Consider the following 26,695-nt stretch of genomic DNA (forward strand, 5'->3'; position numbering starts at 1 on the left):
GGGGGGTGGGGGGGGGATACATAGAGCAAATATGAGTCACAGTGTTCAAGTCGAAGCGTCAGCCCAGCTTGTGCATGCTTTATATGCAGCAGGCAGCAGGCAGACCCCAGGTGGAGATCAGATCTCCATAACGGCAGTGCTGCCTCCTCTGGGTGAGACCCGGGCAGTGGAGCCACTCTCAGAGAGAGAGCGGCGCCGTCTCACACTCCTGCAGGGCGCACACCATTTATACATCGCTCCTCATCTCTGCCCCTTGTTTGTTTTTGTTTCACAGGCAGCAGGTTTGTAATAAATCAGCGTGGCCTTTTCATGAAACTACTTTAATCACTCGCTCACACTCCAGCCCCCCCCCTTCCTCATTTCTCCATTTCACCGGCTCACACAAACACGCACTCGCCACCCCATCTGACCTTTCTACTGTCTCTTGTTTCTGTGCAACAAGGTCATCTCCCCGGACTGCCACGAGGACATGACCGTGAAGAAGGACAACATCTTCGTCCGCTCCTTCAAGGATGGAAAATTGTGAGTGATTATATTCCTCCTTGAGCCACATTTATTTCTATTCTTCATCAAGATGGATTGAAACAAAAATTATTTTCTTCACGAATTATCTGGTTTCATTAATATTCTGAACTCAAGGTGCATAAAAATAAATAAATGAGCACATTCAATCACTTCTGAAATTATAATTTTGATCATTTGGGCCTTTAAAAAAAAACTAAGACACTATATTGGATTTTCATGACTTACAAAATGAAATTAAAAAAAGCAAGTCTGAAATAAATGAACATGTGTTATAAATCAAAAATTCATCAACATAATCTTAAATTGTTATGTTTCTGTTTTTTTCAGATACTTTTATGATTCTAATCATATTTTCTTACAGCACAAAGTACTAATGGGGACTATCAGGAACAAAATAATTGGAGAAATGATTTATTCCAGTATCACATTTTATAAGTGATTTGGCGGGAAATGATTTCAAAGCACTTAACGTTCTTATGTTGACAGGTTAGTCTGTTAATTACTCAGCAGGAGAGGAAGTGTCCTGATCAGAGGGCCTGAATCGATGTGCTGGGAGCCTTTGCCAAAACAAATGTTTAACGTATTGACGAAGCAGCTCCATGATTATGTGGCTGTAAAACATTTGCATATTTGCAGATGTTTCGGAAACTACTCAGGATTAAAATAAAACCATTCCTACTCAGAAGTCATAACAATAAGTGAAAGTCAAGGTGAAGCCAAACAGAGCAGAGGCACGAGGAAGCACGAACATCAACATCATTTAGTAAATACAAAACATTATGAGTATGAATGAAGGAAAACATGGTGGTTGAAGAAAATAAGTTGACCTAAATTTGAATCCTGACCCAGGTTTTGAAAATCATGAGAACGACTGCATGAAAAATGTGCAGTCAGTTATAAGAAAATACAATAATGTGCTCGATTAATTAGCTCCTAAATAGCTGCAGTTCTCTGTAAAACTCAGCCTGAACTGCAGCTTTTTTAATGTTGGCGTGACAGAAAATTCACCTAAGAATGGACTTTTGGGGGAAAAACTGAAGGGAAAAAAATGGTTTACTTAAAAGAAATGTACTTATTATCAATAGAAAACAATACCCAGCTGGCTCAGTAACTTCTTTTTTAATATAAAATTATAAGATCAGATGAAGCTGTATTTGCTGATTCCATGCGAGTTGAGATGAACACCTGCTGAAACGAACATCCCCACTGACAGATAACACACTGTGTGTGGGCGTATTTAAAGAAAATTAAAAGTCCGATTGCAAGTCATCAGTGAAATGACAAGAGAACTGGATGATTTATTTGATTTCTTGAATTAAACTTTCTTTGTTGAACATGAACATTGAAAATACAGCAGCTCCGCTTGCTTCCTTAACGCCCTCCCCATCATTCCTCACCGAATTGTTACAGATTTCTTGAGATACACGTTACGGCTATCCTTCCTGCTCCCGCAGCCCCTCTTTAATCCCCGGGCTGCTTCGTTCAGGAAGGACTGTCCGTGATCCGTTTGACTTTTTGTCTTTAAAGGGGGGGCGGCAGAGTCCAGGACTGTCCTGACAGGCGTGATTAAAAAGGGAGAGCAGCTCAGCTGTGGATTAAAGGCAGCGGCGGCCAAAAAGCTCTGAAAACTTGCTCAGAGTTAGAAACACGGCGGCGGTCACGACTCAGTGTGATTAATGGGGAGCGGGGATAAAAATCAGAGTGAATAAAAGTGCTATGTGATCAGACAGGCAGATATCCTGAGTCCCAGAGAGCAGGGTACAGGGGAACTGTGGCCTTTTCAGTGTGTGGCTTTTTCTATTGCCCAAGTGAGGTGTGGAGTCCCAAAGTAACCAATAAAAGTATGTGAGGTGGAACAAATGTGTAATTTGGAATGAGCTAACAGCTTAACAAACCCTTGGATAAAAACATGATCTGATAGGGCCGATTTGTGACGACCGGGAGTGGGAGGGTCATTTTCTCAAGGGGACAAAGCCGAGCAACAAGATACACGTTAATACAGCCTATGAATATGAAAAGAAGCTGTTTTTTCCACGCAGCCGTGTGTTCTCCACAAACTGACCATTGATTTGTGGAAATTACTACTCAGATGTCCACAGCTTGTTAGAAACTTTCCGTCTTGCATCATTCTTCATTCGTTTCGACAGTCTTGGCATTTTTGCGGCGGGACGATTGTTGGCTCTGCCGGCCAAAACAATTGGGTAAAGACATGTGAGGGTACGCTGACAGGCACCAGCCACACACACTGGAAGAAAAAGAAATCGAAGCTAAATGTCAAACGGGTTGTTTTGCATGCATCATATACAGTAATTTGATTAATAATTCGTCGGTGATCCCACATGGACCGGGGATAACCAAAGGGCAGTGTGCGGCACACGCAGCGTGCAGCACCCAGGTCTGCTCTGGACTCATTAATTATGAGTTGGTGCACTCTGGCTGCTCCCTTCCAGGGTCACCACAGCGGATCATGTGATCTGCATGTTTGATTTGGCACAACTTCCGCCTCAGATGTCCGTCCTGATGCAGCCGGAGCAGTTCGGGCATCAGTTCCTCTGCTCAGAACTAATTATGTGTCTTCACAAAATTAGTAGCGGTGTCCATGATGGATTGGTCGGCTCAGGGATGTCCAGGCCTATTCCTGGAGGGCTGCTCTCATGCATGTTTAAATACTCCGACAGACCCAGCCACTTTTGCATTCGTACATGAGCTCCACTACGCGATCTGGATCAGTTGAACAGTGGATCACATTTTCATGTCATTCATGAACTATTTAATCAGCCTAAAATGATCCACACAGAAAAACATTAAAAACAGTTGAGGGTTGCGGCCTCCTGGACAACCAGGACTCAGATTACACATCTCAACTTTAGAAATCTCCCTACAAACTCGTGTGTTTCTTGCCCGACTGTTACGCAGTTTGTGTTTAAGCCGTAAGTTACCGTCGAGGCACGACGGCGCCGCTTTCCTGCGGCCTCCTCCCGGCACAGAACCGCACAGTCAGATGATTTTTGTTTGTGGCGAAGAAAAGAAGACGTCCTGTCAGGAGTGTGTGCTCAGCTGGCGGTTTGTTGTTGCTGCAGCATCTCTTTGTATGTGGGCAGAAGCGTAACCCACACTCGACATGAATTAATCCGCCGTTTGTTCGCCCCACCGAAGGCTACCTCTTGTCTGAGCTCCGCCACGACTAACGACCAGTCTGGATGCGGTCTTCATCAGCAGCTGGAGGCCTGTGTGTGGAGCGGGCGGTCGCAGCGCTCGTACTTTGGCTAATAGTCAGGTTCAGGTGAAGGTTGGAGCTGATTGCAGGGTCGAGATGAGAAGTGACGCATCACAGCAGAAGCCGGAGGTGGTGCGTTTATGAAATGCTTCCTCTCTGGCTGGGGGATCCTCTCAACGGTTTTAGTCACAACAGAAGCAGTTTTTCTTTTCCCTCATTAAAATCAGCACGTTGCATGTAAAGCTGAGAGGAACAAGAAATCCATATGTTCTTAATGAGGATTATAGATTTGCTCCCCTTTGCTTTTATATGGCTGGAATGACAAAAAAAAAAAAAAAAATGAAAGCGTGTCTCGTTCTTGTTGCTCGGGTGTGATGCGAGCTCGTCTCCTTATAGGACGTTTGATCTGTCGCAGATATTTCTGGGAGGAGACAAAGTTTTTCACCTGCCGCAAGTATTTTTGGGAATGAATCCTCGTTCTTTAAAAAAGCTCCTGCCGTGTCTCATCGCTTCAGTTTGCCCCTTTTTTGTGCTTAAGTGGAGTTTGAGTGCTTCTCCATCGCAGCGTTTGCTCTTTGACGTTTCATCGTGCGCGACGGCCTCTTCTCCGCCGCTGTCGGGGAGTTGCTGTGACTCTGCTCGGTGTTTTGAGGACCGGTATCGTGTGGGACCTCTCTCCCACACGGCGTCGGGGTCAGCGCGGTCGCTCTCCCTCTGGAGAGTTTGGCATTGTGGGCAAGCCGCTCCTCTCTAAACAATGGCTTTGGAAAATAGTTTTTAGAGAAAGCAAGGTCACACTCGGAGCGTGGACGGGAGCGTTCAGCGAGAGCGTATTGTTTTCTTGCGGTTGCCATCATAACAGTGGAAACACTAACCTTTTATTTTTCTTGACTGGCCTGTTTGTAAACCTGTCTACATCACTGATGTGCAGAGACAGAAAAAAGTGTCAAAAGTCAACTATAATGTCAAGACTGTTTATTGATTTATCAATGATTATACCGACAGCCTGTGAACATTTTAATTTGTAAAATTCTATCATGTACAATGTATTTTAACACATCTTTGCATAATCTATGAATCAGTCATTTCGTCGGCTAAATTTAATCCAGGAAATCTTATTTAGCTGTGTCAATTAAATGAATTGGTTTAAGCAGTATTGATGAGCAGCCTGACTTTTAGTGAGATAAGATCAGTGGATTTTGCAGAGCTCTGCTGCACTGTGGGTCTTTGTTTTATCCTCACTCTCGTCCCATATTGTTTAGACTGAAATCTTCACAGAACTGATCAAGTTGCGGCTGACCTCTGGCTTTAAAAAATGAAAGGTGACCTGGCTTTACATTCAGATCAGACCGCGTGTCACTCTGATTCGTCAAGTGCACCATTAGAGGTGATCCATCAAAAGGAAGCGTCGTTGAGCCGAGCTGTCAATTTCAGTATTATGTGTGAGCATTATATACCACTCCTCTGAAAATTCCTCTCCGTGACAGATCTAGTCATTGGATCGGCTCAGCTGCCTACAGACACCGCGGCAAATCGACTCACTTGCGCGGCGGCCAAAGCTTCTGACTGCTTTCAGCTTACAGGCTCCGCTGATCCATCTATCTGCCAGATCGCCAACACTTTGCCTCAGCTCCTCGTGGAGATGCTGTTAGAAAGTAGTTTCTGAGTGCAGTCATGACCATTCCTGCCCTCAGATTTTGAGAGCGTTATTGGTGCTGTGCTGTAAGGTCAGAAAGTTTAAATGGAGTTTTCTGACTGCAGGTGTTTTCATTATCAGGACTGATATGCTTTGGGGAAACTGCGAGCTGCTATCTTTGTTTCAGGAAAAGAAAGATCCGCTCAGATTTTGGCTGCCTTATTACTTACCTGGACACTGCGGCATCGGCGCAGCACAAACCTCAGTTGTGTTTGTTGTCTGCATGTTTTTAGTTGATCTCAGCTGTTTTATTATCACTCCTTCTATTTTTCTATTTGATTATAGAGCATCTTCCTCCAGCTAACACATTATGAATCAGTTATGAGTCTAAATTGAATTTAAAATGATGAAAGTAAGTTACTGTTCATGTTCAGTAACTACAAAAGTATTTCCTCTACTTTCAAAGAAGTAACTCTGTCCCACTACAGCTGACAATCCATCCACATAGTGTCTTATGTGTGCATCTTTTTTAATGGGCGTTGTTGTTGTTTTGCAGTTACATGGTGCTGCGGAAGGATGTCCGGGAGATAAACAGCGATAGTCCTCCGAAAGCTGACGCCGCGCTCAAACCAGGTGAGTTCAAAGTGAAAACCTCAAAAGAGAGAGAGAGAGAGAGAGAGAAATCCTGAACCGGTGCACAAGTCGTACTTTGTCGCCGGACATCTGTGGGGAAGGCTGAAGAAAGAGAACTTTTTGTTGTTGTTGTTCCACTGCATTCTTCTTTGAACTCCTCACCGGGCCTTTCATACGCTGCCCCTGTTTTTCTGCTGCAGAGCTTTTACTCTCTTGTAATTACAGTTAGGAAACAGCTTTTGTGTTGCCGTGTTCTCCCGCGCTCGGCATTCACAGGTGGTTGACTCACAACTGTGAGTGATTTTTTTTTTTTTTTTTTTTTTTTTTTGTGTTACAAAAGCGTAAAACAAGCATCTGCCAAGGTTCTTGGATGCTGCTTAAACCCACCTGTGACATTGTGGCTGAATGCTTCCGCTGCTCTGCGTCAGAACAAATGCTGACAGCTTTTCATGCCACTTTGAGTCTTTTTATAACGTCCTAGTTTTTACATAACCGTCATTATTAAGATTATCATTTCCAAGGTTAGCTGTAGTTTAAATAGCTCCCGTAGCAGAGAAGTATTTGTAAACCGGCACTGATCATTTATCTGCACATTTCTCTAGTTTCTTCTCAGTTTTCGTACAGATGTTGTGCTATTTTAAGACACGGACACCAGCCGGTCGCTGGTGGGGAATAACGAGCGGCCCTGACCGGAGTCCCATCACGTCATGCTTTATTGGCCGTGTGTGTTTGACAGCGCTGGATGCGGCCTTGGAGTTCCAGCAGCGGCAGGTCGTCCCCTGCACCTGGAAGACGGAAGTGAAAGAGGAAAGCTCGAGCAGCGAGGAGGACGACGAGGATGAGGAGGAGGACCAGGAAGAGGGCGCAAGCGGGGAAGAGGAGGAGGTAAACGCAGAGTCCACCGCAGACTTTCATCTCAGTGATTTTGAGTAAAAAAAAAAAAAAAAAAGATCCACTGCATCTGTTCTGTTCCTTTCTTGCAGGAGGAGGTGGAGCTGTTCCCAGACGAGAGGGAGAGCTTTCTCCAGCAGCTGTACAAGTTCATGGAAGACAGAGGTCAGTCAGACTGCAGACAAAAGTCACTTTTAACTCTTTATAAGTTTTGCACATCGCAAATGTGATTTTTTTTTTTTAGATATCTGTCTGAAACCGTGTCTTTGTTCTCTGTAGGAACTCCCATCAACAAGCGGCCCGTTCTGGGCTACAGGAACCTGAACCTGTTTAAGCTCTACAGGCTGGTGCACAAACTGGGCGGCTTTGACAACGTGAGTGGTGGCTTTGGGAGCAGGTTTCTCTCGCAGCTCTGTGACTTCGGTCACGCTTGTTTTGTTTGATGTCGACTGACGTGCAATCTGTCGTCTCCGAGCAGATCGAAAGCGGCGCCGTTTGGAAGCAAGTGTATCAGGATCTGGGAATCCCTGTGCTCAACTCAGCCGCCGGCTACAATGTCAAATGTGCTTACCGCAAGTAAGTGCAGACCATGTCTCCGCAGCCCGAAAGCTTTTAGAATGCAGCCTTAGTTCGACTCTTATACGCTCTGTAGTTTTTCAACAGCACTGACGTGCCGTTTGATTCACTTTTCTGTTTGGTAATACTTTGGGTTTCGATCTTTTTTTTTAAGAGTGAGCGTCTCCAGAATAAATTGTGACTCAATCTTTAAGAAGTTCTGGTGTCTTGGAGTGCGGATTCTCGTGGGATATGATAACCAGCAGTGTCTCCTCGCATCACTCAGGTACCTTTATGGATTCGAGGAATACTGCACCTCCACTGCCATCACGTTTCGGATGGACCTCCCTCTGAAGCAGGGTCCCAAGGTTGAAGTGAGGACCGAAGAGGAGCCCAGAGCAGCAGCTACCAAGTCATCCAGCTTAGAGGAACAGAAAACCCGACTGGACGGGGAAACTTGCAGCGTGCAGTCTGTAGTCTGCAAGGTACGTCACTGAAATCTTGGTGTTTTGTTCTCACCTCTGCCTCCCCAGACCTCCCATGTTTCTGATGGCAAAACCGCCCGTCTCCCACAGGACGAGAAGCCCGACCTGGCTCGGAGCAAAGGCGAGCCCGAACCGTCGAAGCCAGAGAGGAAGGACGGCGGGGCCGAGGACGAGAAGGAGGGTCCTCACAAGGACGCGGAGGAGGGCTCGTCCACGGCCCGCCTCGGAGCCGACGGCCTGAAGCGGGAGCTCGACGACGAGCAGGAGAGCAAGGACAACTCTGGGTAGGTGGACCGCGGCGCTGCCTCCCCTCCACCACGGTGGTGAAACACCAGCTCCGCGCTGAGCTGACATTATTCACTGTCAGGTTTCTCCAGACAGTAGAAAGAAAGCTGAAATATTCACACACCTTGATGGAAGTGACCAGTGAAAAGACTGTGCTGCTGCTAGCTGTGGAGGACAGGCGGCTTTCTGCCCTTAATGACACTAATATCCAGTGTACGCACAGTTCACCTCCACCTGCTAACCGGAGGGAGGAGAGCTCGCTCTCTCGCTCTTCTTTCTGTCTCCCCACTCCTCCTCTGTCTCCTCTAACTCTGCTCTTAACTCGCTGCCCTCTGTGCTATTATTATTTCTTGTGGCTTAGTCGGTATCAGCTGGGAGAAACTTCTTAGAGCACCAAAGCCTGACTGCTACCTTCCACCTGGCATGTCACGCTGTGCTCTCTCTTCTTTCTCTCTACTCTCTTTACTGCTTTCTATCTCTCTTTTCTTTCTGTAGTCCCCATCTCTCTTTTTCTACTCCCTCTCCATCTACCCTTCCTCTTTTAAATACCCCTCTATTTACCTCTCATTTCATTTTCTTCTCTCTCTCTCTCTGTTCTTCTGTCCTGGTCTTCTCTCACATCTGTCTCTGTCTTTCTCCCCCCCTCCGTCCTTCCGTCTCCTCTCTCATGTATTTGGCTTTTGGTGTCCAGCTTTATTAAATGTTCCGTGTGTGTGTGTGTGAGTATTGTCGCTGATGCATTAACACTCCAGTCGTGCTCAGTGCTTCAGATGCTTGAGAGGACAGCGGGAGTTTGAGTGTTAGTTCATGTTTGCTCGGGTGGTTTAGTGGTTTGGTGTCAGAAGGCGAAACCCTCCCCACCTCCCTTGCTGTTGCCTTTCCGCAGTGTTTAGATAGATGCCATATGTCCACTTGGTGTTTGTGAAGAACAAGTAGAAATCTCTACTCGGGCTAACTGTGGTAGTTATAGGCTACAAAGTCCTCAATCTTGAGGTTGTTTAGATCTTAAGCTGCTGCTTTTAGTGCCCCCCTTTGGTGTAGTTTATATCAGCTGTGACCACGGGCGCGCCGCAGTGCGATGGCGCCGATTGCCATCATATTTGGACTTTCTGGCCGTCAGAAGGCGGCCTGATCCCTCTGCCCGCTCAGGGATCAGTGGGACGCGCAGATGGCGCGATAGTGCCGACGCTTTGACGGACCGACTGGACGGACAAGCCGCAGGCCGATCAGATCGTATCGAGCCCGTTTGATGTTCGCAGGTCGTAATCTGGATGGAAGGTGCTCTGAGAGGAAATCGCACTTCCAGTCCAGCAGAGGACTTTTTGGAGCCTCTTAAAACTAGCTCATTGTCAGCCTGAAGGGGGAAATGATGTATTAATTTACATTAATGAGTCAAAGTAATTGCATAGATGGAAACTTTGTTCTGAAATGATTGTCGAACGGCCGCTTGAGTCATCTTTTTATTTCTTCTTTTTTAGATCTATGCAACTGCTTTGGTTCACCTGGCCCACACAGTTTCTCCTTTTATGGCTGTTTTTTTATTCATGATGATGTCCCATTACTGAAGTTTAATGTGCATATTGTGAAGGAGTCGATTTTCTGAACGTAAACGCTGCTTCCAGATGATTTGTTGAAGGCTGCAGCTAATTATTACATTTCAATATTAATTAATCTGAAAATGAATGTGATAATTATTTTATGTGAGGGAGGACACGACAGAGCTCCAGCTGCATTGAGACGCCCAACACTATCGTGCCACACGTTTTGCTTCACATTCAGTATTTATTTTCGGTTGGATTTTTCACAGCAGAACATCTTATTGTTGACGACTGCTGCTATTTCTCTGGCACTTAAGAGAAAAAAAACAAACACGGGTGAAACATTGTTCGTTTCTTAGATAATCCTAAAATCAGTGTTGAACTAAAACACAAGCAGCACTTGGTGTTGTGGTTACATGTTGTTGATTTGAATATTGTGTGGAGCCGTTGCTTCGGTTAAATTAATCGTTTTGGGACAAAGATTTTTTTTTTTTTTTTTTTTACAATATTAATTAGTCTTCATCCCACTAAAATGAAATGTGTTTAATGAAAAACAATCCCCAGGAGAGGCACTTCTCACACTTTACTGGCGTTGATCAATAAACTCTTCCCGGTGCTCAACAAATGTACAAAAAGCAATCTAGATCCTCTAAGTTGCTTAATTTCCCGTTAAATTCCATACAGCCTGGAAATTTTGAGTTTTATCTCGATTTGCTGGCTGGTTGTGTCAGTGTGGCCACACACACTTTTTGTTTTATAGGTGTGAAGAAAGTTTTATTGACTCTTTAAACTCAGCCAGCGCGTCCCAGTCTGGGAGTTGTTGGAGTTCCTTCAGCTGTCACTGTTTCCATCCTCTTCATCACTGCTGCTTGGTGAAGATCCGCTGTCAGCAGAGCACAGGCGCTCTGAGCGGCCGGCCGAGCGAGGCGTCCACGCGGCGTTCGGCGTAGCCGCCGTTCTTTGTGACAGCAGACCGAATTGGATTTCCCGGTTGTTGTACTTCCTCTACAATGCTGTAGTGTCCGTTTGAGTCGCTGCGCTGTGCTGCGCTGCCTGCCAAGTTGTGCTTTGCCGCCGTGCTAACCTGCTCGTGGCCCCTGCGCCCCACCCCACCCCACCCCCACCCCCACCCCCTCCTCCTCCTCCCCCACCCACGTGCCCTCAAACACAGACTGGCACTCCTGCTGCACCACCCTTGAAGCGCTTCTCCTGTTTCCCACTCTCTTCCCGTGGCTGCTTTGTTTCCTAGAGTGTGTGTATGCGTGTGTGTGTGTGTGTGTGTGTGTGTGTGTGTGAATGGGAACCCCAAGTGGTTGGTGTGTGGATTTAGGGTTAGATAGCCAAACAGTAGCGTTTATTTCCCATGATCATTGATTTTTGCCATGAAAGATTGATGTTTTATTTGCTGAAACACTTCATGTATTGTTTTTTTTTTTTTTTGTTATTGTTGTTGCTGTTTTTGTTTTGTTTTTGTTTTTTTGTTTTTTTTAACTGGCTTACTATTAACGATGCAGTTGTTTATCCCGCAGTTTGTCGTAGGTTACACCTGACCAGAGTTAAGGCAGATAAATGGGACGTTTATGTTTCTGTGTAGCTGCAGGGTCTAGCGTTGTTATGGGACAGGCCAGGTAAGGGTGGAGCAGAGTTAACGGGGCTTCTCAGCTGGCGGACAGGTGCGGGTGGGCTTCTGTGGTGTTCAAACGGGGCAGCCTAGGGCCAGGAAGTGCTGAACTGTTTTTCTTGCAGGGATGACAGCAGTCAGGAGGGGGAGGAAGGGGAGGAGTTTGAGTGTTACCCCCCGGGGATGAAGGTGCAGGTGAGGTATGGGCGAGGCCGCAATCTGAAGACGTACGAGGCCACTGTGAAAGAGGCAGACGTGGAGGGGGGAGAGGTGCTCTACCTGGTGCACTACTGTGGCTGGAACGTCAGGTAAGACAGGACCTGGGGAGAAATCACCTAACGCCTATGTTCACCCTAAAATATAAAAAAGAAAAAAAGGGACATCTCTGGTAATCCAGCTCACGGGGTGTCCTCGCAGCATTAACAGATACATCCCTCTCTCACTATTCTGCTTCATCTGGTCCGGTGCCTCGGTCAGTACCCTGACTGCGGAGCCCACTGGGCCATCTAGTGGCAGAAACAGAACTGAGTGTTGGGTGAATGAGGAAGGCTCCTCAGCTCCCTCTCACTCAGTTTTGACTGAATCCCCTGTCTGTCTGTCCCCCAGCTGTCTGTCTCTCAACCAAATCTGCAGACAGGCTGAATATGTAACTGCTTCCAACAAATCAAACGGTGGTTCGTGGTCAAACGACTTTGTTTCGATCCCATAATGTGACATTTCTTTTCAATGTGAGCTTCCCTTTCGGATCTCTTGAATGGCCAACCAAAGTGCTGCTACACTCACCTCTACCTCTCAACCCTCTCCCCCCTCCCCAGCGGGTCAGGGTTAATGCAGTGTTACGTAGAGTGTTAGGGTACCATGACACCGAGGTTAACTAGTGCAACCAGCATTTCATTGTCTCACTGTTGTTGTGTGGTCCTCTAGCACTCTATAAAAGACAGTGGGATGTTCTCTGCATTGTGTCCGTCGTGTGTGATGTTGTGAAACTTTTCACCCCCCCCCATACGACCCAAGTAGCCCCTCCTTCCCCTTCCTCCTCCCCCCCCCCCCCCCCCCTTTTGGTACTGTTGGAACTCTGTCGAACATGATTTGTGTGGTGGTCGGTGTTAATATCGTTTCTTTCCTCATCGTAAAGGTTTGTCTTTTTCCACATTAACACCATGGGATTTCCTCTTTTTTTTTTTTTTTTTTTTGCTGATGAGGCTTTACTGTGTTGGGGTCAGACAGTTGAGGTGGCTGTGTGGTGGGTGGTGTGAGAGAGCAGTGCTCCGCTCCCTGTCAGCTACCTGAATGATGAGACTCCTGTTTTTGTGTTTTTTTTTTTGTTTGTTTTTTTTTCTGCACTTGATATGTTTTTTCTCTTTAGGTATGATGAATGGGTCAAAGCTGACAAGATTGTGCGGCCCGCCAATAAGAACGTACCAAAAATAAAGCACCGCAAAAAAATAAAGGTACGACCCGGACGACCCGTCACTTTTTCGAGTCGACGTTGTGAGTGAAATGGCTGACTGGTGTGAAACTCTGAATCCCGACAGAACAAAGCGGAGAGGGAGCGAGACAGGTTGGAGAGGCTCAATGACAGGGAGGCCCGCGGCCCTTCGCCCAACGCCAACCGAGTCCCGCGCTCCAAATGCGGCCTGAGTCAGGATGTCTTTTCCAAGATGGACGAGGGTGAGGACAAAGGGACTCAGCAGTCTCCCGTCAAGTCTATAGAAATTACCTCTATCCTCAATGGCCTGCAAGGTAGCAACACTCATTAGCCTGCAGTGCTCATGCACACTTACAGCAGATTAGGACTGATTCTCTCTCAACTGGTTTATTGTGTCCGAGTCGTCCTGCCGAAAGTAACTTGAGCTCCGTCTCGTTTGCCTCAGCGTCTGAGATGTCCACGGACGAAAGCGAGCACGAGCGTGAGGACGAGGAAGGAGAGCACAACGACGAAGATCGGCCGGGTTGTCGCGGCAACCTCCGAAAAGGCCCGCCGGAGCTGCCGCAGACAGCAGAGCAGCGCTGGGACAGCGGCGGCGGCGCCCCCGACGGAGCCAAACCTTCGCCGGTCTTGGGGAAAAGCCAGGATGCCGGCGGCGCCGAGGTCCCCGACGCGGCGAAACGCCGGAGCCAGCCGGAGCTGGAGGGCGAGGCCAGCACCAGGAAGAGGAAGTCTGACGGCGCAGCCGAGAGGACCCCCAGGGGCCAGTCCAAAGCCAAGACCAGGAACACCAGGAGCGCCGACTGGTTACCGGGGGCCTCTCCCAGGAAGCTGGAGGAGAGAGCGGCGGGCCCCGGGGAGGGCCGGGGGGCCTCGTCCAGCAGCAGCTCGGACGACGAGGGCGCGGCGCTGGCCGAGTCCCAGGCGCAGGAGAGCGAGCGAGGCCGCCCCAAAACCAAAGGTTCACCTGCCAAGAAGTACAACGGCATGAAGGAGAAGAGCAAAGGTGGCAGACAAGCGGGCTTCTGGGAAATCCCTGAAAAGAGGGCCAAAGTGTCTGGGAACGTGGAGGACCGGGCGGCCGTGCGCCCCAAGGGACAGAAGGACGTGTGGTCCAGCATCCAGGCTCAGTGGCCCAAGAAGACTCTGAAGGAGCTGTTCTCCGACTCGGACACGGAAGCCGCCAATTCGCCCCCTCCCCCCGTGCCGTCCTGCCTGGAGGAGCCCGGCGCCGAGCGGGACGGCGGGCCGGAGGACGAGGCGTCGGAGGAGCAGATGGAGAACGACAAGCTGCAGGAGTTCCCGAGCAGCGGCAGCAACTCCGTGCTCAACACCCCCCCGACGACGCCCGAGTCGCCCTCGGGCGGGGGCAGCGCCGTGGAGGACTCCGGCCAGGCGCCGCCGTCCTCGCCGCCGCCGTCCCTGCTCCCCGCCCTGCCTTCGGAGCCGGTTTCTGACGGTCTCCCTGCGGGCCCCCCCCAGGAGGAGGCGGCGGGCGGACGCAGCGAGACGGACAGCAGCACGGTGGAGGTGGAGAGTCTGGGCGGCGAGCTGCAGGAGCTCCCCCAGGACGAGGGGGCGGGTTCCCCCTCCAAGGTGTTCGACGTCAGCCTCTCCTGCAACAGCAGCAGCAGCTGCAGCCTCGAGCTGAGCAGCGGCAGCCATCAGGAGAGCGAGCACAAGTCCAAAGGTACAAATGTTCGCAAATGTACTTTATCAGGTTTATTTTATTTTTATTTTTTTTCTCAATGACAGAATTCATTATTTTTCTCCAGGGTGGAATATTGAAGAAACACAATCTGACAAGTCATTTCACAGTCTGCCTGTTCCCTCACCATCTCCGTGCTGTTTCTTTGTAGCGGCTGCGACTCAGAAGCGGCAGAAAGAATCACAGACAGGTGGAGCCTCAAAGAAACACAAGCCAAACCGCAAGAGCCCAGGTGTGCCTCCCAAAAAGAATAGGAAAACAGGTAAGAACAGCTGTAGACAGAACCGCTGACACCCCGCCTGCCTTCTCATCTCAAACGCAGACAATTTTCTATAACATTTACAACTTCATGATACAGATTCCAAGCTTCTTTTTTTGTCTCCCTGTGTGTTATTTGATCTCCTCCAGCCAACAGCAGTGACAGCGAGGACCAGTCTGTTGTTGAGGGCACTGCCAAACCCACTGCCTCAAAGAACAACGCAGCGGACCTGAAGGCTGCCGCCTCGCCCAAGTGTCACGGACGATCTCCCCCCTCCAGCCATAAGTACCACAAGCAGGGCGACGCAGATCACACCCAGCACCGAGACAGCCACGGGAGGTCGCAGCGCGTGTACAAGTGGAGTTTCCAGATGTGTAAGTGTCCACTGTGTCGGGCTGTAAATCTCACACGGATTCTTCGTTGAGTTTTACCGTTTAGAATTCTTGAATAGTTTCAGCTTGTTTTTGTTGATGATCAATATTCATTTCAAATATCAAAAAACAAGTTGTTCTCCTGACTCAAAATCGTCATTTGAACGATGTTCTAATTGATCGGCTGCTGTCAAATTCGGAAGCTCAAGAAAAAAGCTGGTGCCGACTTTCAGACATGGAGCCAGTTTCACCTCTTATTCTTCCACTGCTGTTGAGCCAAACCGACTTATGCTGCAATAAATGACAATAAAACACAGCAGAATCTTTTAAGCGCTTCTCGGGCTCCACGATTTCCAACCTCTCGCAGAGACGCTGCTTTGTTAACCACAGGTGGCGCCTCCAGGGTGCTGCTGCTGTGAGGGAGCGTCTCAGCAGCACTGACATTTATTTTGATCTGACTACTTCCATATTCATTAAAAATGCATGAGAAAAAAAAAAACACAATGCTTTGGCCTAGAAGGTTCAAAACATGTTGCATTTTCCCGATTGACATGAAATGAATGTATTTTCTTTCCGCTCAGCTGATCTGGAAAAGATGAGCAGCCTGGAGAGGATTTCCTTCCTTCAGGAGAAGCTGCAGGACATCAGGAACCACTACCTGTCCCTCAAGTCTGAGGTGGCCTCCATCGACAGGCGGCGAAAACGCATGAAGAAGAAGGAGCGAGAAAGTGAGGGTTCCCCCGCCTTCATCCGCGATTAGCTGAGGTCGGCCTCAAACTACCAAACTCACTCTGACCCGTCTCTGCTCTGCAGGCACAGTGGCCGCTTCCTCCTCCTCCTCCTCTTCCTCGTCGCCTTCGTCCAGCTCGCTGACGGCGGCGGTCATGCTGACGCTGGCCGACCCGCCGGTGTCATCCTCATCCTCCTCATCTCAGAACTCCGGGGTCTCGGTGGAGTGCAGGTGACAGGACGACGCAGCGAGCGAGCCGCTGCACTGAGCACTTAACCAGCACCCCGGGGTCCCGGCGCCCCCCGTTCCCTTTCAACAGGATGGACGAGCGAACCAACCTACTGTAACTACTGGGACACAAAGACCAGACCAGAGACAAAGCAAAACAAGAAACAAGCACTATTTTTTACTGACAACTGTTTCCTTGGCAAGCTAATGGCACTTAAGTGCACTTTTATGAAGATTGTGTAGGGCGATGAAATTTGTCAAGAAAAAAAATATTCATAATTGTCTTTTTTGCTCTTCTTAATTGGAACATTTACAAGAATTGTTGTTGTTTTGGTTTTTTTTTTGCAAGCAATAATTGTTTCCATTTGATAAAATTGTATTGGTGAGGGATGATTTCCAATGAAGAGTCCTCACAGATCATCGAGGTACCGCTTGTGCTCGCCGTGTTTTTACGGGGATTTGGGAGAAACACTGCCACATTGGCACTAAGGGCACACCATCAGTAACTTTGCCACGTTTCTCTGTCCGCACTCATTTAAAGAAAGTGACGACGCTCTCGTCGCCTGCTGCTCGCTTGTTTCCGAGTGGCGTCGGTGGTGGCGGGGTTGGGTTTCAGACCATCGTAAGTCCGCCGAAAGCCTCGGCGGGTGAGTATGGAATGATACTGTAGTGCCTTTTTGTTCTTCTCCACGGGGCACTTTGAGAAAGGACAGCACTTTTATAAATTCCTGATCCTCTTCTCAAATCTGAGGGTCCACCAGAACAACGTGTCCCTTTATTAAAAAAAAAAAACATAAATAAATGAATGAATTAAAGAAAAAAAAAGACTGTAGAATGCTGTATGAGTGATCAGGCAGAGAAGGGCTAAGTCTGAACGGGAATGATGGATGTTAGCAGCGTTTGGGTTTGTATAAGACGTGTAAAAGCAGAACTCAGATACTGGACCACATGTAACCTGCTACTGAGGACTCCTCCAGCGTCGGGTATCACTGTTGAGTCTGGTAGTATCAAATGTGCAATGATGGGGGCGGAAAATGCAATGGTCACATTATTTATGTTCGTCATCCTTTTTTGAGAAGCCCATCTGCTCGGTTTCGTTGTGTTTTCCATCTCCCGTGTGACCCCCCCCCCCCCCTGCTGCTGTCGTCCTCGCCGACGAGGCGCATCTGCAACAGGATCAAGTTAACTCGAAGGCTTCACAGCTCGCAGTCGGCACTGCTGCTGAATCCCCTCATCTGCAGTCTGTCACGCAACACAGATTTATTGAATCTAGTATAGTTTTGCTTCAATGAATTAAGCGACACATAGTTTTTGTTTTTTTTTGTTTTTTTTAAGGATGGCGTCTCTTTCTGGTCATTTTCACGATCAGAAGGGAAAACCTCTCCGTCTCACTCTCATCCCTACCAAATAGTGTTTGGTTCTGTTTTCCTGTACTATGACCAGAATAAAGGTAGAGATATTGTAAATGTGCATTTATATCATAAAAGTGACGTATGTGTATACATTTCTGAAGACATCTCCAGTGTTTCCTTTGTATAGACCCCCTACTGTATGATAATCTGAAGCTATGTTTTGTTCGGCACCTGTATGTAATTGTATGCTTTTGTTATACATTTGTATATCAAGAAGTGTTTTGAGTCGAGCTATTTAATATCTTGCACTGTTAATAACATGTACTTTTCTGTACAGACAGTTTTACAGTTTTAACTGTAGTTTGAGTGTAAATATTGTGGGTTACAGCATGTTTGTTCTCCCCCATTTCAGTCTCTTTTTCTTTGACTTTATGTTCGGATCCTCTTTAATCAGTTTATTTCTTTCCTTTTTATTTCATGTTCGCTTTAGTTTTTACCCTCTTGTTTTTCTATAGCTTGTACTTGTAAGAGAAGAATGGTGTTTTTTTTGTTTTTGTTTTGTTTTTTTTGGACGCAACAGAACTATTTTCCAACCTGTACATGGCCTGAAGCTTCAGCTGTATGAACCTGTATATGGAAAACAGTCTGCATCATAGATTCAGAGAAAGCAAAGCAATGGAGCTTGTTGAAAAATGCTCAATAGTATTTATTAGGCTCATCTGATGATGGTCATTGTGTAATTTATTGTAAAAATGTAAGCAAAGCAGAAGCCTCTGTTTGAAATAAATGCCATAGTTTGTGAAGTACTTGCTGTGTCTTGCATTCATTGCTGAAAATTCACTTTCTCCAAATGCTTCTGGTTTTTAATTGTTGAAAAAATACACTGGGTGTAGATAAAATGATCCCCATCTGAAGCAATAATGCAAGTGCATTAAAGCTATCTGCATTGTAACACTGTTTAACCATATTTGTTTCCTACATGCAGGATTTTGATTTTTTTTTTTTTTTAATTCATTCAAGGAGCCCTGAGGCAACTCTGACCACCTGGGGGCTTGTTCACGTAAAACCGGTTTGCTCAGTGGTAATTTAATAAAACCTAAATTAGTTTGGGAATGATTTATTGTACAAGCATAATATTGGATGGATTAATGACTGTGTGTGTCTCTCTCTGTCCACCGAGTGTTGTTGGTAATCCATGCTTGAAATAATGGATATAAATCAGATGGAAGGCAATACATTTTCCCAAGGTTCCCAAGGGGGGCTGCATGAAAAACTACTATGGAGGACTGTGAGCCACACATCCCACTCACTTCTGCTAAATATGAATACATTTTATTTAAAAGCAGTACGCTACATGGTTAGAAGGAGTTCTTGTAATGTTTTTAATCTTATGATTTGAATTATGATTTGTCAACACAGTGAATATGGGTAAAAACCCTGCAAGCCTGAACATATACACTGATGAAAAAAAAAGTTGCACCCTACAAATTAAAACAAATCACGTGCATTATGCACACAAATTTGATGCCCCATCTCTACTTTAAATCAGTTTTTAAAACATTATTACTTAATCAGACATTCTGGTAAACAAAAGATTTTAGTCATTTTATTACCTTTATCTTAAAAATAAAAATAATTATTCTCTTTTTAATGCCTTTTCTGTCACTCTGGACTAGATGGCCTAAAGGTGCTGCAAAAAATATACATAAATATGTCAAATTAACGGATTACGATCCATGTAGTTAATAATAAAAAATATCCTTCTTTCCTATGGCCAATGTTTAATAGTCATTTACTTAATTTTCATATGTTTAACATTTTATTCTACTTATTATATTCGATTCTGTGTAGAGCAACGTTACAAAAGAATTTCACTTTGGGAATTTGTATTAATAATGTATTTCTATTCTATTCTATTCTATTCTATTCTATTCTATTCTATTCTATTCTATTCTATTCTATATTTTTAAGAAAAAATGTTATAATCTATTAATTCCAGAAATTCACATACACTTTTTTTTTATTGTGAAAGGATATGACGTACTTCCGTCGAAATTACGTCTTCCGTCATCAGTTATATACTTCCGGTATCGCTGCAGCTCGCTAGCTGCTAACCTGCAGCTAACTAGTCCCGCCGACTAGTCCTGACCTGGACTAGTCTGAGAGATGTTGAGCGGCCGGACGGGCGCGGTGGTCGCGGGGCTGTGCGGCGTCCTTTTCGTCGCTTATTGCATTTATTTCGACAAAAAGCGGCGGAGCGACCCTCGCTTCAAGGAAAAACTCCGCGAACGTGAGTGTGATTGGTTCAGGGGCCAGTTAGCATCGTTAGCCGTCCATGTGGTCACTCAGCCACAAGGCAGGGGGAAAAAGATTCATCTGCACTACGGTTAGCAGCTAGTTAGTGTGGCAGCTTGAAGACAACATGTGGAGCTTCTGGCTAATGTCACTTCCTTCACACAGGGAGAAGAAAAAACAAGGTTTCCAGTGACGGCCGTGGACTTGGGAGGGTAAGTCATGTGGAAAACCGATATCTGCCCCACATAATATCTGTAATCGTCCTCCTAACTTGTGTTTCTGTGGTGACTTTGAAGCTGCCTGACTTGAAGGACGCGGATGCAGTTCAGAAGTACTTTCTGGAGGAGATCCAGCTGGGAGAAGAGCTGCTGGCTCAAGGTTAATCATCTGATCCTGGATCACACGTGGCACCGCTTTAGTTTGAGTGTACCTGTGTTATTTATATTCAGGAGTGGAACCTGCAGAAAGTATAACCTCTCTCGTCTCTAGTTTGTTTTTATGAGTAGTTAAGGATACTTATATAAGTAAAATGCTCACACTTTCATGGCCAAGTTTAACCAACTGTGGCTTTGTCTGACTGTGGACTCACTGTTACCTGCATCACTACAGGATAATATATTTCTTGTTGAACAAAACTTCTTGATTTTCAGTTTTATTACTGTCATTATTGAAAGTGGCGGGAATAAATGAGTAACTACCCCTGTAAAGGGTTAAATATCCACCATGTGGCTTGGAACCACGTGGCTGAATGTGAACCAGACATAACTGAATACCTAGTCTATCCTCACCACTGCCATTCAAGATCTTATTTACCAAATAAAGGTTTAGAGCTTTTGGCTTAGAAGGTATAAAAAAAAAAAAAAGTACTTGGGCAGCAGATGTAATTTTCAAAACCACTGTTTAACTTGCTCTGAGAATCATTTATTATGCTTCTTGTGCACATGTTGCATCACTTTCAGGAAATGACAATGATTTTCATACACTGTTGAAATGCTTGCCATCTGTAACCCTGACCTGCCCCCGCCCCCCCCAGGTGAATTCGAGAGAGGTGTAGACCATCTGACCAACGCCATCGTGGTGTGTGGTCAACCCCAGCAGCTGCTTCAGGTTCTCCAACAGACGCTGCCTCCTCCCGTCTTTCAGATGTTGCTCACCAAACTGCCCACCATCAGCCAGGTGAGAATTTTCAACATTTCCTGTTAAAACAGAAAACAGTGTTGCGGTATTTTGGCAGCGGCGCATCCTTAATAAACCCCCCGGTTGCATTTTGTGGTCTCTGGGACAAGAAAGGGTGCAAAATCAATCTTAGAATTATCCAAAGCTGAGAGTTTTGTCAGTAGCTCTTGGTTATTTCACCTCTAAGACAAAAGTACCTCAAGTATTTTATACCCTGTGTTGCATAAAAGTGGAGCAGATTTGTGTTTTTGGATTTGTTTAGTGACACGTTTTTTCCTTTTGTTTGTAGCGAATAATCAACTCGCAGTCTTTATCAGAAGATGACGTGGAATAACTTGGTGTGACATGGCGGAGTTTCAGACACTGATACTCATCTGTAGCTCTGAATGTAGTTGTGAACCAGATCACAACTGGACTCGATCATCGTGTGACAATCATCCCCTCTGTCACTGCGATTGAAGAACTTCACCAGGGTCAAGTTTTTTGAGGGGAGGGGGTAGTGAATGAACACATTCCTTCTTTTGAATCTCATTCCCATCAAATATCATTATATATTTCCACCCGTTGTATTTATTTCCCTCAGAAGTGACCTTGTGGAGCTGAAGGATGGAGTGTGATGCACTAAATTACCATGTTTGTAAATTTGTTATATATGGGTGTGGGACTCATAGATGTGAGATGTGTGTGAAGAAAATGATGTATTCTTTGTTTTATTGAAAATTCTCCTGGAATGTCTGTAAAGTTCTTTTTTTATATACTGCAGTCTGTCACTGTTAGTGGTGTTTTTGTCTCTGTGAAAAATCCCAGAATAAATCATGCAAATACAGCTCGAGCCTCTGGATTTCTTTTTGCCAGTAGATGGCAGTAGCGATGCACAGAAAAATCTTAGGAATTTTTTTTTTTTTAACTTGTGAAATTTGGTGTGGGCTCTTTCTATTTGTGCAGCAGGCGGAATGGAAGGTGTTGCATGTATAAAAGGCAAGATAATATTTCTCGGGCTTCATAAGAAATGACAGCGTGAAGGAACTGGAACACACGCATCACTGTTAAATCCAAATCCTCGACTCTCCTTCGTAGTGAGTCTTTGACATCGGGTTAGCAGAGTCGGTGCCAAAGTAAAGCTGGACGGCCATCAGGCCAGCTACAGTATTTCTGTCTCCCACCAGCGCAGGGAACCGTGGTTGTGCAACGGCTCTGAACCACAATGTGTTCATTGTGAATGACTTTATTGTGCGTGCAGGAGAGCAGGAGTGGAGCGACTCGCAGGGAGAGGGAGTAGGTCTGCTTGGAAGTGTGTCTCTTGGAAGACAAATAGAGCCGTAATTATTTTTATCCCTGTCTGCAGCTGTTTTTCTGGGGGGATCTGGCCAGAGCTGTCCGGGCCTTGTGAGGTTGCCAGGAAACGAGAGCGAGCGGCGGTGGAGGGGGGGTGGGATAGTTTTTCTTCATGAGGAATGAAAAATGAACAGCGGCCCAGAAATGTCCCGGTGAAAAACTAAATGGTGTACAGTGTTTCATTTTCCATGAACTCATGCTCTGCAGTCCTGTCTTCAGCGCTGCTGATATTTTGCCATTTGGTTGGAAAAAGGAGAAGGTTGTGAGGGGCCCCTGCAGCCGGGGGTTGTCTGGCCCGTGTGTGTGCGTGCTGAAGTGGCTCGTTGTTAATCCATCCTTTGGGGGAGGCGGAGGAGGAAAATAGCAGACTGTGTTGGATGTCGAGTTGGAGCTGCGGTCAGTTGTCAGGTTTCGGTGAGGGGGGGGGGGGGGCAGCAGGTTCAGCACAGCGGACCGCTGGTTTGCTTCTCCTGTAAATAAACACTCGGCGGTGTGACCCACACACTCTTTCCACTGCGGGCTGGAGAGAGCTGAGAGGTCACCGAGGCCACACTAGTCCGGCCTGCTCCGAAGACATGTCAACATGAAGCACTGGAAAAACAGGCTTCGGCGCTCAGGCTGGATGACACAGCAGATCGAGTGTTTCTCTGAGAGACGACACGTGCTGCAGTCCTGAGGTGTTTCGATAATGCTCTTAATTGAACGTCATTTTTTAATTGCATTCCTGCTTGCTTTCAGTTTGTATGAATGGGCTATGAGTCAGCTCTTCGGATTTTTTTTTTTTTTTTTTATGCAGCATGCTGGAGCAGAAGAGGAAGGGGAAGTGATGGCAGTCCCTGCAGTCTTGCAGTAGGGGGCACTGTGGGTTCAAGCCAGTTTTCGCAGTCCTGCTCGTTGTTTCCACTGAAGGACGACTGAATGGAGAGAGCTGAGAACACAACAGTTCCAGTTGACAGCAATAACAATGGCGGTGCCTGCAGCACGGAGACCGCGTGCTCGCGAGCAACGAGTTTTAACAGTTTATAATCCTTTCTTTTTAAGGTGCACCCGCTGGCAGATGCACCACAGGAACAGGCAATAACCCGTGTTTAAAAACAGACAACATCACAGAATTGAAGCGGCAGAGCGACGACGTGAGCCGCCTGGACCAAAGGAGTCCGACTGTTCGTCAAGTGTTGTATTGGGAATACTATAATCGCTGTAATAATTTGAGCCGTGCCACTTATTACCGGAAAATCCCGTCAACAAATTATCCACATCTCTAATGACCTTTAGCCGTGTTGCTGCGGTGTGAGTTTGAATGTCAGAGCCTGATTACTGCCTCTGTACCGAGCGCCATCTGACCGGTGGAGATGTCTGGTTATGTAGGAGCAGCTGTGTTTGGGAGTTTAAGGCCGCCAGAAATAGCCCGGTTGTATGCGGTTGCCATGGCAGCTCCACGTAGCCCCGCATAGCAGCAGACCGTCCTGCTGCACCGGGTCTCGCATTTTACCATCCTGAGAGCGTTACCTCTGGAGCGGCTTGGTATTTGCCTGCTGATGAGCGAGCGCGAGGCGGCGGCGTCCACAGAGGCCCGCCGTCCTCCGGCGGCCCTGTTTTGGAACATGTTTTTTTTTTTTTTTTTTTTTTTCCAACCCCTCCATCTCCTGGCAATGATGATGCTCGGAGGCTTCACTGTCTGCGTGTCGCTGCCGATGTCTCAGCTGTGGTGCCAGAGTCCGCAGCCTCACTGTACAAAGTCACAAAGAGAGGGCAGGCCGGGGGAGGAATATGAGACGTGTCCAGACTATTATTATTAGAAAGGCCGCTGCTCCCTTCTGCACTCTCACTTGTGTGCTACAGCAGCAGCAGCAGCAGCACTGTATATTAATTACCCGCCACCTTCCTTTTTTTTTTTTTTTTCCTGTCTCGCCTGTGTCATTCACCGGCGAGGAGCAAAGAAGGAGGAAAATTTTTCCAAGGCACGTCCTAAAAATAAAGCAGCACTGTACGTGCTCGGAGTATTAACTTCCACACAGATGACCCATTTTTCCATCTCAAAGGGTCTGAGGATGGGTGGAAAAAAAAAAAAAAAAAAGAGTGAGAGCGAGGGGGGGTGGGGAGGGGGGGTATTTGAGGGGGAGGCAACAGTGGAGCCAATCACGTGAATCTAAAGCGGGCTACAAATCCTGGTGGATTTTGCTTCCTCTGTGGGGTAATGCCTCTACTGTCGTCTGTTTTTCCATTTCTCTGCGGCTGTCCACCCCCCACCACCACCGCCGCCGCCGCCGCCACCCCCTTTTACCCCTCCCCGTGGTAATTCTTCCACTCCTGCCCTTCCTCCATGCAGGGTTTTTCTCCTCCATGTGGTCTCCTGCCTATTTAGCTCTGTTGTTTACATTCCCCGTGAGTGTGAGCCGAAGGGTGTGGACAGTCACCTCCTCACCCTACCTCCACTTCCTCCACCTCCTCCACCCACCCTCTCAAGTGTCAGCCTGCCCCCCCCACATCCCCCAGCCCCCACCTATCTCCTCATCACTAGATCCCCGATAAGGCCGAAATTCAATAGTACTGAGAGTAAACAAGTGCATCACATGACCCGCCAAGTTCCTGTTTTCTTTTTCTTTTTTTAACCGGGGTGCTTTTCATATTTTTAGGTAAGATAATGAGCCTCGTGATTAGAATTTGTCATCTGGCGGAAGCAAATTTCGCTCGGCATCGGTTCTCACCCCTGTCAGCTGTCATCAGTGTTATCTTTGCGCGCAGTCTCGGCACGGAGCGAAACCAGATGAGAGAAGTGACACATACGCAGAGCGGGGAGAGGGAAGAAAGGGTTAACTTAGCAGACTGCGTGCACAGTTATTTTTTTTTTTCCCCCCCTCTCCCTCCCTCTTTTCTTTCTGATCTGCCTTCCTGTCTCACAAGCAGCGCGGTGCGGAGGCTTTGAACATCATGAGGGAGTCAGACAGGCTTGTTTTGCATACTGTAGGCCTCCTGCATTGACTTGTAGCAAATCCTTGCCCTGGGGAGGCACGTCAGAGGGGGATTAATGGGGAGGGCTGGGGCCCTCACAGAGTTTCCCATTGTCGCAGCCCCGGCCCTGCACTGTAGCTTCATCCCGCAGAGTGAGAAGAAGGGAAGGCAGGTGGGGTGGCGGTGGTGGTGGTGGTGGTGGGGGGGGGGGTTTCGGTTTGTGTGTGCAACGTGTGTGTCAGAGGAGAGGAGGGGTGGGGAGGGTTATACAGTGGTGTTATTTCCCTCTGCCCTGATTCTTTGGAGGCGAGCTGAAGGGAGGAGGGGTGTGGGGGGGTGGGGGGGGGTTGTGCGGAGTGTAAATAATGTATTTGGAGCGGTGGGGGCAGAGGGAGATGGAGCTTGACCGAGCTCGGCGAAGGGAAGGGTTGAGCGGCCGCGCTGCTGCAACAGGAAGCAGGGGGGCTGGAAGTGCGGCGGGGGGTGGGGGGGGTAGGAGGGTGGGAGCTGGCTGAAGAGGAGGAACCGTGCGAGCTACAACAACACTGTTGTGGTGCTCTGGGGAATGTGGGGCCTCCGCAAGAATGTGGCAATCCTCGACTTCCGCCCTGTTCGCTCAGTTTTAACCAAGACAAATAGTTTTCTGTTGCAGACTGCCATTAATAATACATTGTTCATAATAATGTGGTAGTAAAGTGAAACGCTTTTTCCACTACCAGCCAGGAGCGGGTGGGGATTACTCATACAGGAGCAGACCTCAGAATCTGAAAACCAGTCCTTCAGCAGCAGGAAAGAGCATTAGTCAACGTCTTTCCACACAGTCTGAAGAGCTGCATATAGTTTAGTTTGACCCTTAAATTATTTCCTCACCAAGAATTTAAATGAGAGGAGTGTCGGTGGCTATATCCAGCAGCAAGGCTAAAATCCACTGCGTGCTCCGTCTGAGCACACAGCCACGCTAACTAACTGCAGAAGTGTCACACCAGCGCCGTCTTTACTGGAACTGTTTGCTGAGGTTGTTTATTGGCCAATTGATTGTGCGTCAGTGTGCACGTTTGAATCGAGTTTGACTCGGCTTGACCCGACAAGGTCCATGCTCTGTGTTGGCAGCTGGATTTTGCAACCTTTGGACTAAACAGTGACTCACACTGCGCAGTTGCACATGGCTGAGTGTGTTTATGCTGTCCAAATGCAATCTGCTGTGCAGAATGTTGTTCATACACCGCACTGTACTAATGCCGATTAGTGATCTTAATGCAGTTACAATTGCTGAATTTTCCGAGATTGTTACTAATTACATCATGTGAAAACACTAGTTAGCTTTAGCTGATGTTAGCGCGCTTTCACGGCGTCTGTAATGTATTCACCGCCGGAAATAAAAATTAACTGACCTTTCGAATGACCGTCTGCTGTCGGAGCTTGTGTTGTAACAAGCTCTACGTGCACCAGGATCGGGTAAGAGTGCAGCGCTGGA

General features: G+C 47.2%; 2 protein-coding genes and 1 non-coding gene across 5 annotated transcripts in view; all 3 read left to right on the forward strand.

Annotated features, from left to right (window-relative positions):
* arid4b (AT-rich interaction domain 4B) overlaps positions 1-18,269 on the forward strand; it is a 43,022-nt gene extending 24,753 nt beyond the window's left edge. The window contains exons 9-24 of one of the 3 annotated variants that reach the window (XM_030105998.1): positions 443-522; positions 5,935-6,011; positions 6,748-6,896; positions 6,995-7,067; positions 7,182-7,276; positions 7,381-7,478; positions 7,744-7,942; positions 8,033-8,226; positions 11,512-11,694; positions 12,753-12,837; positions 12,922-13,129; positions 13,261-14,505; positions 14,675-14,785; positions 14,932-15,156; positions 15,735-15,881; positions 15,967-18,269. In XM_030105998.1, the coding sequence (XP_029961858.1) occupies positions 443-522; positions 5,935-6,011; positions 6,748-6,896; positions 6,995-7,067; positions 7,182-7,276; positions 7,381-7,478; positions 7,744-7,942; positions 8,033-8,226; positions 11,512-11,694; positions 12,753-12,837; positions 12,922-13,129; positions 13,261-14,505; positions 14,675-14,785; positions 14,932-15,156; positions 15,735-15,881; positions 15,967-16,118 (3,321 nt within the window). In that variant the 3' untranslated portion in view covers positions 16,119-18,269. The remainder of the gene's footprint in view (positions 1-442; positions 523-5,934; positions 6,012-6,747; positions 6,897-6,994; positions 7,068-7,181; positions 7,277-7,380; positions 7,479-7,743; positions 7,943-8,032; positions 8,227-11,511; positions 11,695-12,752; positions 12,838-12,921; positions 13,130-13,260; positions 14,506-14,674; positions 14,786-14,931; positions 15,157-15,734; positions 15,882-15,966) is intronic. The other 2 variants (XM_030106000.1, XM_030106001.1) reach the window with 2 other exon arrangements.
* A 1,257-nt stretch (positions 18,270-19,526) lies between these two features.
* On the forward strand, positions 19,527-21,760 carry tomm20a (translocase of outer mitochondrial membrane 20). Its single transcript, XM_030106122.1, has 5 exons — positions 19,527-19,753; positions 19,924-19,970; positions 20,055-20,136; positions 20,792-20,934; positions 21,224-21,760. Exons 1-5 carry the CDS (start codon positions 19,630-19,632, stop codon positions 21,266-21,268), a joined length of 441 nt encoding a protein of 146 aa, XP_029961982.1. The 5' UTR covers positions 19,527-19,629; the 3' UTR covers positions 21,269-21,760.
* LOC115399909 (small nucleolar RNA SNORA14) lies at positions 20,995-21,127 on the forward strand. The gene has a single exon (XR_003932741.1). It is a non-coding gene; the product is annotated as a small nucleolar RNA SNORA14 (small nucleolar RNA).
* Positions 21,761-26,695: the final 4,935 nt, after the last annotated feature.

This window comes from Salarias fasciatus, chromosome 13, assembly GCF_902148845.1.
Source record: "Salarias fasciatus chromosome 13, fSalaFa1.1, whole genome shotgun sequence".
NCBI classification, from domain to species: Eukaryota; Metazoa; Chordata; class Actinopteri; order Blenniiformes; family Blenniidae; genus Salarias; species Salarias fasciatus.

Excerpts from the sequence above, each read along its gene's own strand:
- tomm20a (XM_030106122.1), top strand. The coding sequence starts at position 19,630 with ATGTTGAGCGGCCGGACGGGCGCGGTGGTCGCGGGGCTGTGCGGCGTC. Across the intron at positions 19,971-20,054 it reads ACGGCCGTGGACTTGGGAGG|CTGCCTGACTTGAAGGACGC; the intron begins GTAAGTCATGTG and ends GTGACTTTGAAG. Across the intron at positions 20,137-20,791 it reads AGAAGAGCTGCTGGCTCAAG|GTGAATTCGAGAGAGGTGTA; the intron begins GTTAATCATCTG and ends CGCCCCCCCCAG.